The following is a 17,500-nucleotide window of genomic DNA, read 5'->3' as shown; positions in this document are numbered from 1 at the left end:
TTTTCATTATGATATCTAGAGCCATCTTAGAAAGTAGAAGGCAGGCAGCTTATGGACGGTTTCCTTCATGAAACAGGATGGAATTAAACCAAAGCGGGTAGGACTTGGTCCAAAGATTTTCATGGTGTTTAGGGAAGGATGGAAATAGATACTAGGATTTGAGTCCAGTTTTTTACAATCCCACAAATCCAGTTAAGACCCAACCACCCGAAGTTCCAGCTATTAACTGCTGATCTGACTTTTACTTTTGTTTTGAACTTAATAGACGTAAACTGGGCTCTTGGCTACTGAGGGATTTTAGAAACATCAGAAATGTTCCACCCAAAGACAGTAATTTGGCAACACGTTTCTAGTTTGTTCTTCTTAAACATGCAAGAGAGACACATTCTTTTTGGTTTCTAGATACCTCTGTTCAGGTGAGATCCATTCCACCCACTCAACTGCCCCTGCACCCCCTCAGTCCCTGGAAATTTAATGCCACAAGCCCCACCTCTGCCCCATATATGGTGCTTAGCCACACTCTGTGCTTTTGTTGCACTAGGTTTGTTTTGGAAGTGCTTGGCTCCGTTCTCTTTGCGCAAGCATACGTGATCCAGAAAGCCTTGGCTTGCAGCTTAACTGTGCAGGTCAGTCACGCAACGAGTAGGAAGAATTTTGATGACCCCCGGCTCTGAGGGAAAACAGCGTAGTAACACCAAGACCCAAGATGATGAGCTCATTGCTCTAGAATTGAACTTAGAATACCTCGCCGCTATTTTCTTTTCCCCCGTAACCATAAGAATGTGCACTTGAACATAGGACAAGGAGCAAAAGGAAACTTCAGGGGGCACAGCCAAAGAGCACAGGAGGAGAACCAAGAATGAAATGAATATGGCGGGTTGACCTCTCCATGACTGTCATTCATAGTCTTTAGGAAAATGGTGTATGTGTGCGCTCTACTCTTGAAAAAGAGCAAATGTTTGGCTATTCTTTGGATTTGGAGCCATATGGTCCTAAGTTTGAGTTTGGCTCTAAAACTCGCCGGATCTGTGACTTTGGGCAAGTCACATAAACTCTCTGGGTCCTGCTGCTCCCATCTGTAAAATGGGGAGAAGGATTTCAAACAGAGAGGATCGTATGCAGGATAAGATATCATGCCTGCAAAGTGCCTACCTGGCTGAGCACCTAGCATGAAGTTGCCAATAAGTTATTATTATGACAATATATCTGCCTCTGCTTCAGCTCCCGTTCTCAACAGAGTATTCTAAACATGTTCAAATTATGTGTTTCTATGCCCATCTTAATCAGCTCTGATTGCATATTAGAATCACGTGGGGAGTTTTCAAAAGACAAGGATGCCCGAGACGTCCCCCAGACCAATGTGATCGGCAACACGGGGAGTGGGTCCCAGCATTGCATTTTACATCTCCCCAGGCAGTTCAAATGCGCATCTAGGGCTGAAAACCACTGGCCTTCTCCATTTACATGTGAGCCCTTTGAGAGCAGAGAACGTGGTTTAGTCTCTTTCATGTCCCCATCTTAGCCTGATGTCGATGCTCGGTAAATATGTCCTGGACTAAATTTACAAAAATGAAAGGAAATTGTCCAAATCCCCAACTCTGGGCTCATGCGGACACCTTTCTGGGGCAGCAGATCAAAGCAAGGGCACCAGCATATTGTTATTCTCACAACAGGGATTTGAAAGAGCGGGGTAAAGAAAGGTCAGGGTCCTTCTAGCTGACAGTTCACCACCCACTGACCACATGCCATTTATCACCAGTCCTATTTTCGACTCGTCAGTAGCCGAGGGATCAGAGAAGAGAAAGCAGGCTACTTGGGGGAGACTCTATCACTTAGAAAAGAAATAGCAACTTCTTCAGAAGAATTCCTTTGGTAGAAGGAGAAGGTCAGACGCTTGCCACGGGAAGATAATAGGCCAGAGGGGCAGAAGAGAGAAATCAGTAAAACACAGCGGGCACTTGTTTGGGACCCTCTCACGTACACTCATGTGACGCGAGACCTGGGCAGATACCAGTAGCAGTCCCAGTCATGACCGTGGTGAGAATGTCATTAGGGTGTTCACAATATTAGTCTCTCTCTCTCTCTCTCTCTCTCTCTCTCTCTCTCTCTCTTTTTCTGCAGGCACATGGCAAGACTGCATTTCCCCATCCTGTGACCTCAGGCATGACCACGTGACTTGCTTTGGCCAACATCAACGTGAGCAGGAGTTACGAGTGTCGCATCGTGGGGAAAGCTTTAAGTCCCAGTGTGCTTTCTTTTGCCTTGACATGGGAAGGCATGCTCCATCCACCTGGGCGCTGGGTTGAGGACCACGAAGACCAGAATTCTCATCTGACCCATGATGGGGATGTAGCATGAATGAGAAAAAAATCTTTGAGTTCTTGAGATGCGGGGGGGGGGGTCCTTTGTTATCAGGGCACAACCCTGCCTGTCCTAGGGCATACACATGACACAGAGTTTCTAAGGCCACTGTACTTCCTCTGTGAAAACAGTAAACAGAGTTACACACAGGTTGCGTAGGACTGACCAACTCCTCTGTTACTTCCCGTGTGCATAAAACTGGTCCAGTTTCAGCATTTCCTTAATCCTCAGTTTCTCTATCTGTAAAAATATTTGGATTGTAGATGTGAGAACACATCATCTACATGAAGTGTTTCGCAGTGTGTGGTGCACGGTGATGCTTGGTAAATATTAAGTTATACATAAAGGCCCCTCTTATTTGTGGCATCAACTGAAACAAATGATGGGGCAGCGGGAAGCACAAAACTATGCAGTAAATATTTGCTAAGTGAATTAATAACGAAAGCCAGGATGCATAAGTGGCCGGGACACTGCAAGATTTCTGCAAATTCTCCCAACAATGGGTTCTTTTTTTTAAAGTTTTGTTTTTTCCAAACCCCATCTTTGAAATGAGGTATCATGTAGAAAATGAGGGGAGAAGGAGGCTCTGTAAATAAAAACAACCAGTTTATATATATTTTTTAAAGACATCACTGATGGATCTTGCCCGTTTCTCTTTTCTTCAGCAAATGGGTGACAGTGCATTTAGATTCTAATCCTTCTTCTGCGGCTGCCTTGTGTTTGGCCTTTTAAAGAAGAGGCATTCTGAGCTGTCCATGGAGGTGACGTAGGTAATCACCTCGGTCATGCACTAAGGGGGGCTGGCCAGTGAGTGATGCACTGGGTCCCCGGAAAGAAGTTCCTTTATGAATGTTGATTTCCGCTCTAACAGTCAGAAACCTTTTTCCAATTTAAAGATGCCAGGCTAGGGGCACCTGGGTGGCTCAGTCGGTTGGGCGTCCGACTTCGGCTCAGGTCATGATCTTGCGGTCCGTGGGTTCGAGCCCCGCGTCGGGCTCTGTGCTGACAGCTCAGAGCCCGGAGCCTGCTTCCGATGCTGTGTCTCCCACTCTCTCTGCCCCTCCCCTGTTCATGCTCTGTCTCTCTCTGTCTCAAAAATAAATAAACATTAAAAAAAAAAAAGACGCCAGGCGAGTGGGAATTTTATTCCCCAGTGCCTTTGGTGTGGCAGGTACCCAAACTACTTGATATTGGTTCCCCCCCCCCCCCGAAAGTTTTGGAAAAGGTCCAATGAGAGATCTGGGTACAAGGGAAATAAACAGAGATCTGGGATCACAACATCCGATTTGAAAAAGTCTGTATATTTGCTCCATTGGAAAATTAGAATGTGACCTTGTCTCAGAGGTTCGTTTCTTCTCTGAAAGAGGTCTCTCTCCTTAATAGAGACAGTAGCAAGGGTAAGTGCAACTCGAACTGAATACGGGACAGGGTGGTGAGAGCTCACCTCGTGTTCATGTGGAGGACAGAGGGTTATGGAGCCACTTTCTCAGAGAGCAAAGGAGATCCTGTCGAGGTGATTCAAACTGCAGAGATAAAGGGCAGTCGGGGAACCCAGAGCTCCCTGGGAGCATGCTTATCTGCCTACTCTGCTTCTGTTGTGGTTTCCCCTGTCTGCTCGGCCCAGTGTCAGAGCATTCCTGATGTAGGTCCTCAAGGCTGCCAGCTCCTGGTGAACAATGACCCCAAATGAATTTGCACGGCTACGATAGACAGTTTCGCTGTTTGGTGAATTCAGTTATGTCACCGGACTCAAAGCTGTAGCCTACAATGAAGTACAATGGTTATAGTGTGTAGAACAGAGGAAAGGGGCAGGAAGTAAGGTTTTCTTTCATTATTCCATAAAGCACGATGCTCTTTTCTCTAGAACTAGAAGGGAAGAGCATTTGGTGATGTGGGTAAAATAGTGGTCAAACACTTGGGTTTTGGTCTTGGGCTTGGCAGAATCCATTCCTGGTTTTAGTAGTACCAGCTCCGTGACCTTATACGAGTTGCTTGACTGTTCTAAGCCTAATTTCTGCATCAGCAAAATGTGAACAACAATGACATCTGCTTCTCAGACTTAAATGAGGTATTACACTTCAGGAACTTAGGATAGCACCTGGAACATTGGTTAAGTGTTCAATAAATGCTCAGTTAGGTTACTGGTATAGTTATGCCATGTTGAGACAGGAAGGAGGGAGGTTAATAGGTTTACTCTAACATACTTTTTTTTTTTTTTTTTTTTTTAGCGTTTATTTATTTTTGAGACAGAGACAGAGCATGAACGGGGAAGGGTCAGAGAGAGAGGGAGACACAGAATCGGAAGCAGGCTCCAGGCTCTGAGCCATCAGCCCAGAGCCCGACGCGGGGCTCGAACTCATGGACCATGAGATCGTGACCTGAGCTGAAGTCGGAGGCTTAACCGACTGAGCCACCCAGGTGCCCCTCTAACATACTTTTTAATTGAAGTCAAATTTATTGAAATATTTTCAGCCTAACATTTGCCTTTTTAGGAGTATAGTTCTATGAAATTTTGACAAATGCATAGTCAAATGCATCAAGCATCAAGATATAGGACATTTCTAATACCCCAAATAATTGCCTCATGCAATGTGGTTATTATTACTATTATTTTATTTTAAGGATTTATTTATTTATTTTGAGAGAGAGAGAGAGAGAGAGAGAGAGAGAGAGAGAATCCCAAGTGGGCTGTGCACTGACACATCGGGCAGAACCCGATGCAGGACTGGAACTCCTGAACTGCGAGATCATGACCTCAACCAAAGTCAAGAGTCAGATACTTAACCGATTGAGCCACCCAGGCGCACTGGCATGGCTATTATTAACTGAAGTCCATAATGTATTCCGATTCCCTTAGTTTTTACCTCATTTCTTTTTCTATCTCAGGATGCCATACAGCATATAGCTGTCATGTCTCCTTAGGCTTCTCTAGACCATGACAGTTTCTCAGACTTGTTTGATGACCTTGACAGATTTGAGGAGTACCGATCAGGTATTTGATGAAATACCTCTCTTGGGATGTGTCGTGTTTTTCTCATGATCAGACTGGGGTTCTTGGGTGGAAAACCACAGCGGTAAAGTGCCATTCTCATCACACCATATCAAGGGGATGCGCCCCCAGTGTGATATAACACTGTTGCTGTTGACCTGATCGCCTGGATGAGGGAATGCTTGTCCGGTATGTCCACGATCGAGTTCTGTCCCCTCCTCTCTTCCATACTGTGCTCTTGGAAGGAAGTCGCTATGTGCAGCCTACACTTATGGGGTAGGGGGTTATGGTCCACTTCCTGGAGGGAGGAGTGCTAAATAAGTTACTTGGAATTACTTATGTATTCAACCCTTTATTTGTTTTGATCGATAGAAACTCGTGAATTTTCGTTTTATACTTTGGATCATAAACGAATACTATTTTAATTATTACTCAAATTGTTCCTACTTTGACTCTTAGGAAGTCTTTCAGTTCTTCCCTGCGTCCCTTTGATATACCCCCAGCGCTGTGATGGTTTTTGTTTTTGTGGTTGGAGCATTTCCTTGCTTTCTGCCGCTGCAAGATGCTGCAGGCCCGTCTTGTATGTTTCCTGGCCAGTCCCAGAGACAGCCAGTTCTCCAGGGAGACTTGGTGTCTTTTTTCTTGGAGATCGGTATTAGAAATCAAGATGTGGACCCACTGTGTGCTTATTGCTAGTCAGGTGTCATTGCTTCTAGGCCCCCTCAGCTGATAGCTTGAAGCACTTGTTTCCTCCAACTTAAGAAATATATATATTTTTAAGTTACAGGATGGCTGAAATAGTGCGGCGAACAACTTTGTATGCTTTAGCTAGATCCCTTTTCCTTCCTGAACCATTTGATTATTTATTTATTTATTTATTTATTTATTTATTATGTTTATTTATTTGAGAGAGAGAGAGAGAGAGAGAGAGAGAGAGAGAATCCCAAGCAGGCTGTGCACCGCCAGCACAGAAGCTGACGTGGGGCTTGAACTCATGAACTGTGAGATTATGACCTGAGCCGAAATCAAGAAACCAATCATTGAGCCACCCAGGCGCCCCTCCCTGAACCATTTGAAAATAAGTTGTAGGCATCATGACATTTCATCCCTAAATACTTTATCACCCATCTCCTAAACAAAACACCCGGTTCTATTTAGTACAACAAAATTGCCACATCTGAGGAAATATTAACTCAGTATTATCCGATTATTTTCACATATTCTTAATTGTTCCCAAAATATTTTTTTAAAATTTTTAAAATCCAGTCTGTAATAAATATTTGCACATTTCCTTAGTTGTTTCATCTCTTTGGTCTCTGGATTAACCCCCTTTTTGTTTTGTTCTTTGTTGTTGTTCTACTGAATTTCGTTGTTTTTTTTTTTTTTCCTTCAGACGTGTGGGTCAGTTGTCTTATAGATATCCCACGTTCTAGATTTATCTTACAGTGATCTTCAGGCTAAATGAGGGTTTCTCAATCTCAGCATTAACATTTTAGATAAGATAATTCTTTGTTGTTGGGGGCAGCCCTGTATATTACAGAATGTTTTAAGGCCTCCTGAAGCTTTGCTCACCAGATTCAAATAACGATAGCCCAGTCATGACAACCAAAAATGTCTCAGAACTTTGGCAAATGTCCCTAGGGTCGTAGTCACCTCCGGTCGGGAACCATTGGTCTAGACCCTTGTCAGGGATAGTAGGTAACGTTGTATACTTGTTCATGTGTCATATCAGGGACACACATGTTGTATGGAATGTATAATACCAAGGGTAGTAGTTTAGTTACTACTTAGAGTGGAAATCAAGAAATCAACCGATTGAGCCACCCAAGCTCAGAGTTAAGTTGGTAGCCAGCAGACCCCCTCTTTGTAATGAACTGTAGAAGTACTTTGGGTCCGTTCAGTGATCAGCTTTTCCCCGAATGACTTTGGCATCCACTGAAGACTCTCTTTTGAGTCAGTACACTAAGGGATGTAGAATGATAAATTTCTATTTCTTCCCTTGTATATGTAGCAGCTGAAACTTCTGTAGAGAGCCTTCCCCTTTATTTTCCCTCCTTCTGCTTTTCTCTCTTCTTTAAATATCATTACTAATGCATGGATTATTTTTAATTAATTCAATTGTGATTCTTTATCATCTATATGTTTGGATTATCAAATCATCCCAAATTGGCCAGTGGGAATCGTTCATGCTAATTACTGTGTCATTTCCTAGGAACGTGTAAACCGCCGACACGATTCAAAGGAAAACTGGGTAAAAAAGATGTATTGAGAGGCGTTTCACTCCCATCTCCTTTACCTCTTTCTGTCTAGGTCACAATTTTCATTAGTTTTCTGCTGAGTCTCTGTGTATTTCTCATTCCAAAACAAGTAAACAATGTGTATAAACACACATGTATATTTGATTTCACCATCCTTTCTAACCCAGAAGTTAGTATACTGTGTATGGTTTTATTTTTCAGTTTTTCAGGTTTTTTGCCCCTTGCCTCCTACCTAACAGTATTTCAGGAAATCACTATCAGTTCGTAAAGATCTCCTTTGCCTTTTTTAGGGCTATGCAGCCCTCCACTGTGTGTGTGCACCTTACTTTATTCGACCAGTCTTCCATGAATGAGCCTTCAGGATGTTTGAAAGAGCTTACTGCCACAGATAATGCCACAAAGAATAACATCGTGAATGTGCTCTCTGGGATGTGTATCCTCGGGAAATTCCAGAAGAGACGTCATAGGGTAAGGATAAATGCATATGTAAATGTGTTATCTATCACTACATTTCCCTCGGTAGTGCTTGTACCATTCCGTCATTCTACCAGTAACAGAGAAGAATGTTTGTCTTCCTACAGCCGTGCCTGTGCAGTGCACCGTAAGCTTTTGAATTTTTGCCACTCTGATGGGTGAGAGATGGTCTGTCGTGATAGTTTTAATTTGCATTTCCCATACAATGAACAAGGCTAAGCATCTCTTCTTATGTGTAAGGGCCATTTGCTGAACATGATTTTTAAAACCTGGCTCCTTCTTCATAATTTCCTGGCTGTTACCTTAGATCCGGCTCCTGTTCCTTCATACTTGGATTTCTGGAATAATCTTCTAGCTGATTTCTCTGCCAACTGCCACTCTCCCTTTCAATTATCCTGAACCCAGGCAACAGTTACCAAGTTCATCTTCTGAAAACACTTCTCCAAAACATTCTCCCTCTCTCTCTCTTTTAAAGAACTTTCAATTATTCCTTTTTAGCCACAGAATAGCTTAAACTCATTAGTCCAGAATTCAAGATACGGTTTTCCACCACTTCTCTAAACTTCTTTTTGTTTGTTCTCCTATATTTACTTAACAGTACTCCCCCCTTATCTGTGGGGTATATGTTCCAAGACCCCCGTGGATGCCTGAAACCACGGATAGAACCAAACATTATACATCCTATGTTTTTTTCCTATATGTATATGCCTATGATAAAGTTTAGTTTATAAATGAGGCACAGTGAGTGGTTAACAACACCAACAATAAACTAGAGTAATTATAACAATATATTGTAATAAAAGGTATGTGAATGTGGTGTCTCTCTCTCTCTCAAAAATATTTTATTGTACTGTTCTCCCTCTTCTTGTAATGATAAAATGCCATGGGATACGATGAAGGGAGGTGAATGACAAAGGCATCGTGACATAGCGTTAGGCTACAACTGACCTTCTGACAGTATGTCCGAAGGTGGATCATCTGCTTCTGGAACTCAGTTGACTGTGAAAAACTGAAACTGTGATGAGTGAATCCGTGGATAAAGGGGGACTAAACTGTATTCCCTCTGCAACATTGGTACTCTCGGTGTCCTAAAATCCCCAGCAAAAATTCTTCCCTCCAGACCTTTCTTCCTGCTGTTTTCCAGCTTGAAAGCCCCTCCGTAATGCTGCTCTGCCTTCTCATCTGTCTAAATTCCATGCAATTTCTAAGTGTTAGCCTCTTGGAAGCCTTGTTGACCACTTCAGTGCCCAGAGCTTCTCTCCTTTTCTAAATTCTTTTGCTACAGATGCTTGTCCCCTCCTTTGGCACTTAATTTATATGAGCTTTATCTTTCTAAAAATGTTTCTTATTTAAGAATAGTTGATATCCAAGGTTATATTAGTTCAGGAGCACAGCCTAGTGATTTAACACTTCTGTACATTACACAATGTGTGATGGCAGAGGGTTAGTTACCATCTGTCACTGTACGATGTTATTATAATATTGTTGACGATATTCCCTGTGCTGTACTTTCTGTCTCTGTGACTTATTGGTTGTATAGCTGGACGTTTATACTTCTTAATCCCCTTCACCTGTTTTTCCCACTCTCCACTCCCCTCCTCTCTGGCAACCAGCAAGTTGTTCTCTGTATGAGTCTGTTTCTGTTTTGCTCTTTAGATTCCACATACAAGTAAAATCATATGGTATTTGTCTGTCTCTATTATTTTTTCACGTAGTGTGGTACCCTCTAGGTCTGTCTATGTTGTCTCAAGTGACAAGAGCTCAATTTTTTTATGGCCGAATAATCTTCGTGTGTGTGTGTGTGTGTGTGTGTGTGTCACTTCTTCTTTACCCACGCATCTACTGATGGACATGGGTTGCTTCCATATTTTGGTTATTGTAGATAATGCTGTAATAAACAGAGGGGTGCATATATCTTTATAAATTAGTGTTTTCATCTTTTTCAGATAAATACTCAGTATTGGAATTACTGGATCATATGGTAGTTCTGTTTTTAATTTTTTGAGGAAACACTCTACTGTTTTCCACAGTGGCTATACCAATTTATAGTCCTACCAACAGTGCACAAGGGTTCCTTTTTCTCCACATCTTCACGAATATTGTTGATTGTAGCCATTCTGACAGGTATAAAGTGATATCTCATTGTAGTTTTGATATGCACATCGTTAATAATTAGCGATGTTGAGCATTGTTTCAGTATCTGTTTGCCATCTGTATGTCTTCTTTAGAAAAATGTTTATTCATGTCCTCTGCCCATTTTTTAATTGGATCGTTTGGATTTTTTTTTTTTTTTTTTGGTGTTGAGTTGTAGAAGTTCTTTATATATTTTGAATATTAACACTTTATTGGCTACGTATGATTTGCAAATATTGTCTCCCATTCAGTAGGTTGCCTTTTTGTTTTGTTGATGGTTGCCTCTGCTGGGCAAAATGTTTTTTATTTTGGTGTAATGCCAACAGTTTATTTCTGTCTTTATTCCCCGTGCCTGAGGAGATCTATCCATAAATATTTTGCTAAGGCTAGTGCCAAAAAAGACTACTGCCTATATTTTCTTTTAGGAGTTTTATAGTTTCGGATCTTTAATCCATTAAAAATTTTTTTAAATGTTTATTTATTTTTGAGAGAGAGAGTGAGAGAGAGTGGAGGAGGGGCAGAGAGAGAGGGAGACACAGAATCTGAAGCAGGCTCCAGGCTATGAGCTGTCAGCACTGAGCCTGATGTGGGGCTTGAACTCACGAATCACAAGATCATGACCTGAGCCGAAGTCGGACGCTTAACTGACTGAGCCACCCAGGTGCCCCTCTTTGATCCATTTTGAGTTTATTTTTGTGTGTGGTGTAAGAAAGTGGTCCATTCTTTTGCATGTAGCTGTCCAGTTCTCCTAGCACCATTTGTTGAAGAGAATCTTCCCCATTGTACATTTTTGCCTCCTTTGTCGCTGATTAATTGACCATATAGGTGACAGTTTCTTTTTGGGCTCTCTATTCTGTTATGTTGACCTGTGTCTATTTTTGTACTTGTACCATCTTGTTTTGATTATTATAGCTTTGTAGTATATCTTGAAATCAGGAAGCATGATACCTCCAGCTTTGTTTTTTCTCATGATTGCTTTGGCTATTTGTGTTCTTTTGTGGTTCTACACAAATTTTAGGATTATTTTAGTTTTATTAAAAATGCTATTGGCATTTTGGTAGGGATTGCACTGAATCAGTAAGTTATTTTGGGTAGTATGGGTGTTTTAACAATGTTAATTTCTCCAGTCCAAGAGCATGAAATGTCTTTCCATTTTTTGTGTTGTCTTCATTTTATTTAATCACTGTCTTATAGTTTTCAGAGTATAGGTCTTTCATCATTTTGATTAATTTATTCCTAGGTATTTTGTTTTTTGCATTTGTAAATGAGATTGTTTTCTTAATTTATCTTTCTGCAACTTTGTTATTAGTGTACAGAAATGCAACATTTTTCTGTATATTGATTTTATATGCTACAAATGTACTGAATTCATTTATTCTATTAGTTTTTTTGATGGAGTCTTTAGAGTTTTGTATGTATAGTATCATGTTGTCTACAAATAGTGACAGTGTTACTTCATTTCTGATTTGGATGCCTTTTATTTCTTTTTCTTGTCTGATTGCTGAGGCTAGGATTTCCAATACTGTGTTGAATAAAAGTAATGAGAGTGGATATTTTTGTCTCGTTCCTGATCTTAGAGGAAAAGCTTTCAGTTTTCACCATTGAGTATAATACTAGCTATAGGTTTTTCATAGAAGACCTTTATAATGTTGAGGTATGTTCCCCCTAAATCGGTTCTATCGAGAGGTTTTATCACGAATGGATGTTGAATTTTGTCAAATGCTTTTTCTGCATTTATTGAGATGATTATGTTTTTTAATCTTTCATCTTGTTAATATGTATCAAGTTGATTGATTTATGAATATTGAACTACTCTTGTATCCTCAGAATAAGTCCTAACTGATCATGGGGAATGATCCTTTGAAAATATTGTTGAGCTCAGCTTGCTATTATTTTGGTGAGGATTTTTGTATCTATATTCATCAGGGATATTGGCCTGTAGTTTGTTTCCTTCCTTCCTTCCTTCCTTCCACTCTCTCTCTCCCTTTCTTCTTCTTCTTCTCCTCCTCCTCCTCCTCCTCCTCCTCCTCCTCCTCCTAGTGTCTTGTCTGGTTTTGTTATCAGGGTGATGCTGGCTTCATAGGATGAATTTGGAAGCATTCCTTCCTCTTCTATTTTTAGAACACTTTGATCCTATGGCCTTTTTCTTTTATTACAAGTACTTAAAAATTTTAAATTTGTGTATATTTTCCCCAAGAGTAGGGACTAAAACCATTTAAATGAGAAAAAATTAATGGCTTTTTATTACCTACTTCTAAGCCAAGATAAAGGCACATTGACATATATTTAATTGACAAGGTAAGGAAGTGAACAGATATTAGCAATTTTGATTCAAATCGATTAATAAGTCAGTGGTGTTGTAAGTATAGGCCCCAAATCTTATTTTATAATCAGGTGTTGCCTATTGCTATATCTCCAAATTAAAACAAAACCAAAAAAGGCACCTCAAAGCATCAAGTAAAAATGACTCCATTTACTTATTCTCTCAATTAATGAAGAAATATAATTTAGAAAAACTTTGATTTATCTTAGTTACAATTTCCATTCAAGATACCAGCTAGGAAGAGAAAGAATTTTGCATCCATTTTGGAACAAGAAGATATTATATAAAATGCTGTCTGTTTGTTTTCAGCCTAATAAAGAGGAGAAATCTAAGAGAGAACAGACTGGTGATTGCCAGAGGTAAAGGGTGAAGGATGTCAAAAGGAACAAAATTTTACTTCTAAAATGAATAAATCCTGGGAATATAATGTGTAGCATGATGGCTATAGTTAATAATACTGCATTGTATATGTGAAAGGTGCTAAGACAGTAGATTATAAAAGTTCTCATCACAAGAAAAAATAAGTCTGTAACTCTAAAGTGACAGATGTGAACTAGACTTATTGTGATGATCACAATGTCTATAAATATTGAATCACTACTTGTACACCTGAAACTAATGTAATTTTTGATGTCAGTTATATCTCAATAAAAAAGAAGAGAAATCTAACCCCATAATAATAAAAACACCCTCGTTCCATCCTAGAATAGCAAATTCAATATTTTCTTCAAAATACAACAGCCACTTTTTGGTCACGTTTCCTTTTCTCTCCTCTTTCTGGTAAGTCTTCGGAATGATAAACAACTCCACCCAGGAACTAGACAAGATTGGAGTCAATCTGGAATTTGAGTTCTTTTTCATTGGGTATAAAAAATCTTACTCTCTAGTTGCGCTAAATATCTGGAAAGGAATAAAAAGCTCAGAAAAAAAATCCACTATTTCCAACAACTAATCATTACATGGTGTAGAGAAAATGTCTCAAAGTGACTGAATTCACTTTTCTCTAACTCTTCTAGAGGTTGTCTGACTCTGGTTCAAAGATGAATCTACATTATGAAAATGGAAGAAAGTGGAGTTTTCTCTAAAGGATGATATCCTGTCTCACAAGAAGAATCTGAGGAAAATCTATGGTACGTTATTCGTATCTTTTAAAATTTATATTTGCATTTTATTAAAATTATGAAATTTTATGGTTTGCTAACCATGTCCTCTTCAGATCTCCCTAATGGTTCTAATATTTTGTGAAAAGCTATTTATTTCTGCATTGTGTGATTGATTTTCCCTTCTTGGCCCATAAACAAAGTTTGAATAGAGAAAACATCATATCTAGATCCCTGGGTGTCTTGAGCCACACATCTCCCCTCTAAGTTCCAGCAACTCTCAAATTCAATTCAACAAATATTATACATTTATTATATCCTAGGCCCTGCTGCTAGTTCTTTTGGTAGCACAGTGTATAAGTCACTGAACTTATTCTAAGTAGTTAAGCGTCGAGGCAGAAAAATGTGTATGCACCAAATATTACACAGATCAGTTGTAAAGAGTATTATTGTTGGTTTGCAAATAAGAGGAGGAAAGAAAAGAGAATGAACTTAACTGCGGAGATCAACAGAGACCCCAGAAAGTGATAATTGACCTCGGCCAGGACAGTCTAAAAATACACAAAGTCCAACATATAGAAACTTTATACATTAAGAGAAATTTTCTAATTTAAAATGAGAAATTAGCACTTAGAATGTTCTAGTCACTCTCCTGTGATTCCCACTGAACAGTGTAGCTCTCTCTATTCTGGCAGGTTGCCTTGTAAAAGACTTGGTTCAAGGTATGTCGCTTCTAACAGCCAGAGGGGGCCTTCTAGTGGGATCACAACCGTTGTCAGCTTTGAATTCCCAGTATTCCAGTGAGCCCTCAACACTGTAGACAAAGTTTCCTAAAGGAGTGAATGAACTAAGAATTTCAGTAGTACACTGCGGAGGGAGTGAAACTTACTAATTTATCTCTTCTTACAAGTTGCTTCCTTTGGATTTTGAGTCCCCAGATAGCCTAGGTCTGGTACAGATTTTATTTTTTCCCCAGGGGCTACACTTGGTCCCCTCTGTAGCCAGATCAGCTAAGGGAAGAGGGGGCACAGCGTGTATCCTTAGTGATCATGGTTGTCATTGTTTCCAAGTTTTGAGATTTTACAGAGAGGCAGACACACACCCACACCCACCCACACACATACACAACCCTTTCTGTGATACACAAAGATGCTAGTTAGCATGGTCACGCAACATACAATAATAGCAAAGGTTGAAATGGAGACCACAAAAGTTAGCTGGGATGCGAAACCTGATGAGACGAGATGGTCTGAAGTAGGCAAAATGTGAAATCAAGACAGTCAAGACATTTATCCTGGCTCCCTGCAAGAAGGACCGCCTCCTATCACTTCACAAGGTACTCTGGAATTTGCTTATCTTTTCGACTTTAGTACTTTTATTACTTATGTTTAGGTCTATGTATGCTTCCCAGAAAATTAGCATTTTACCCTTAGATGGCTGATAAGCCTCTAAATGGAGCCCCTTCCTAAGTGTGATTTTCATTATTACGTTTTATTTTCCAAAGCATATGCCCCATTTCACAGTGGCAGGTAATGGCAGGATGGTATTCAAGGTCCTAAAAACTCTGTTTGGTAGTTACAGATATTATAGAAAATACATAATTTCCATTTAAGGTGGAAAGAATCCATGACAGTCATCAGATAAATGATAATTCATGTGTAATATTTAAGAATTCAAGGACATCTATTAGGTAAAAACCAATAAAAATTCTACTTAATCCTGCCACAGTCTGACCCCTTGCAACCTCATGAGTGTTTGACGAAGCCTTGGCTTCACCAGGCAGCTTATTAGAAACGTAATTCTCAGGCCCTACCTAGACCTGTGAATCAGAATTTGCATTTTAACAAATCCCCCATGGGATCTGTGTGCATATTAAAGTTTTAGAAGCAGACGTTAACCAATCATAGAGCTTCATGGAAATTCCATGAATAGAAATTACTCCATCAATCTTTAATTTAGGTTGGGTTTCCTTTCAAAGATCTACAGACCCAAATGTTAATTATTTTCAGTGACTTGACTAAGTTTACATTAAGATACATTCTTGGAATTTGGCGCCCTCCCTATATTTAATTTTACATCCAATCCAACGCTTCTGTGTGGTGTAGACTCCCTCTCCTCCTTTCCACTGGAGAACCAGGTATGCATGGGGAGAAAGGGATCAGTGATTTGATTTAGAGAAGTATATGGAAGACTGACAACTGTTTGTTGTACGGTGGGGATTTTAACTCACTGTCACCATATTGCTTTCTTCTCAAAGGACTGTCTTAGGCTTCAACCAATAGAGTCATTCTGCAAAGGAAAATCCCTATACCCCTGACAAGTTTTTGTGAATCACATGCCAAGTGAGTTAGAGTAATTAGGCATTTCTTTGCTTCAGTTCCTTTCTCCCACCATTGTTTCACTCCATATTTGTGACCTTAAGAAGCTAAGGAGAGGTCACGTCCTATGCAACTGGAAATATGGTTGTGGATGTCCCCCACTAGATAGCTAACAACCAGAGGAAAAGATGCCTGTCCTTTCCTAAACTTGGGTTTCATTAAGATAAGTGACCTCTCCTTTGCCTCAAAAGGGAACATGTCTTGCAGTGACCCTGTCTCATGGGAGTGAGCCTGCTTAGTGGGCACTGATGGTGACATTGGTGATAACAATGAGGATGTGTGGGGAAAAAGAAAAAAAAATGCTATATCAACTCTTTAGGCAAAAAAAAACCAAGTGGCATACCCAAGTTGCATCCCAGGCATCCTTCTTCACAAGGCACACACTCTCCATAGTCTGGGTCTTGGACTTCACCTGTACAAGAAGAGGGAGAAACACGATTCACTTTAGTGTTGGAGAAATGTTAATTGCTGTGAAAATATATTGGTGTGTAGCTTATTTTCTGCCCCTTCTCTTTTCTCAGAGGCAAAAAAGTGTAATTCTTTTAGCTGTTTCTTTTAGTTTTTACCTCCAAATTTCTAAGTAACATGATTATGATGCTGCCTTGTAAGTTTATTCTTAGGCACTACCTGTAGTAGTAAAGACTAGCTTTATTTCGCCAATACTCCAACAAACACAGACATACATACGTTCCATCCTCCCAAGTTACAGATTTTGCTAGATTAATACTCAGCATTTATATTATGATTATACTATTATTATTCATGTTCTGATGACATTGAGGTTCTTTTTTTTAAAATTTTTTAACATTTATTTATTTTTGAGAGACAGAGCATGAGCGGGGGAGGGGCAGAAAGAGAAGGAGACACAGAATCTGAAGCAGGCTCCAGGCTCTGAGCAAGCAGCACAGAGCCCGAGGCTAACGCTGAGATCATGACCTGAGCTGAAGTCGGATGCTTAACTGACTGAGCCACCCAGCTGCCCAACATTAAGGTTCTTGCACACCTTTTTGTTTTCTCTTGTGCTCATATCTGTCTGGCTTCTTTATTTGTTTTCTCAATATCTGTCCTTGATGCGTCCTCAACTGTACCCTAAGCAGAAATCTTCCTGCTATCGCATTAGTCTTTTTCACCATCGTCCTGAAGATTCCTTTCAGCCTCCTCCTTTGGATGAATTTTCTGGACCTTATATTTTCTTATTTCTTGTCCTATTTTTTTGGTGGAATACACCCTCTACAAATCATTTTCCCAAGAAAGGATGGATGCATGGGAGGTAAAGTTTTCGAAAACTTGCACGATTGAAAATAACGTTTTTTCTGCCCTCACACGTGACTCATGGCTTGACCGAATTTAGGCTTTAAAGGAGAAATACTTTCTTTTCTCAGAAGTTTAAAGTTTTTGTTCCATTTTTATGTTTCAGTTTCCAGGCTTGTTGAGAAGTTCAATGCCATTCTGATAGCCAATCCTTTTTGTATGATCTCTTTTAT

The 17,500-nt window shown here is 40.1% G+C and overlaps 1 protein-coding gene across 1 annotated transcript in view; it reads right to left on the bottom strand.

Moving 5' to 3' along the window:
• The window catches only part of PCSK5 (proprotein convertase subtilisin/kexin type 5), a 445,686-nt gene that overhangs the window by 69,949 nt on the left and 358,237 nt on the right, over nt 1-17,500 (bottom strand). Inside the window, exon 24 of the mRNA XM_049633868.1 lies at nt 16,360-16,428. Within this exon, the coding sequence (XP_049489825.1) occupies nt 16,360-16,428 (69 nt within the window). The remainder of the gene's footprint in view (nt 1-16,359; nt 16,429-17,500) is intronic.

Source organism: Panthera uncia, chromosome D4, assembly GCF_023721935.1.
Source record: "Panthera uncia isolate 11264 chromosome D4, Puncia_PCG_1.0, whole genome shotgun sequence".
Taxonomy (NCBI): domain Eukaryota; kingdom Metazoa; phylum Chordata; class Mammalia; order Carnivora; family Felidae; genus Panthera; species Panthera uncia.
The sequence above is the reverse complement of the archived record's forward strand: the minus strand, read 5'-3'. Positions and strand labels throughout refer to the sequence as shown.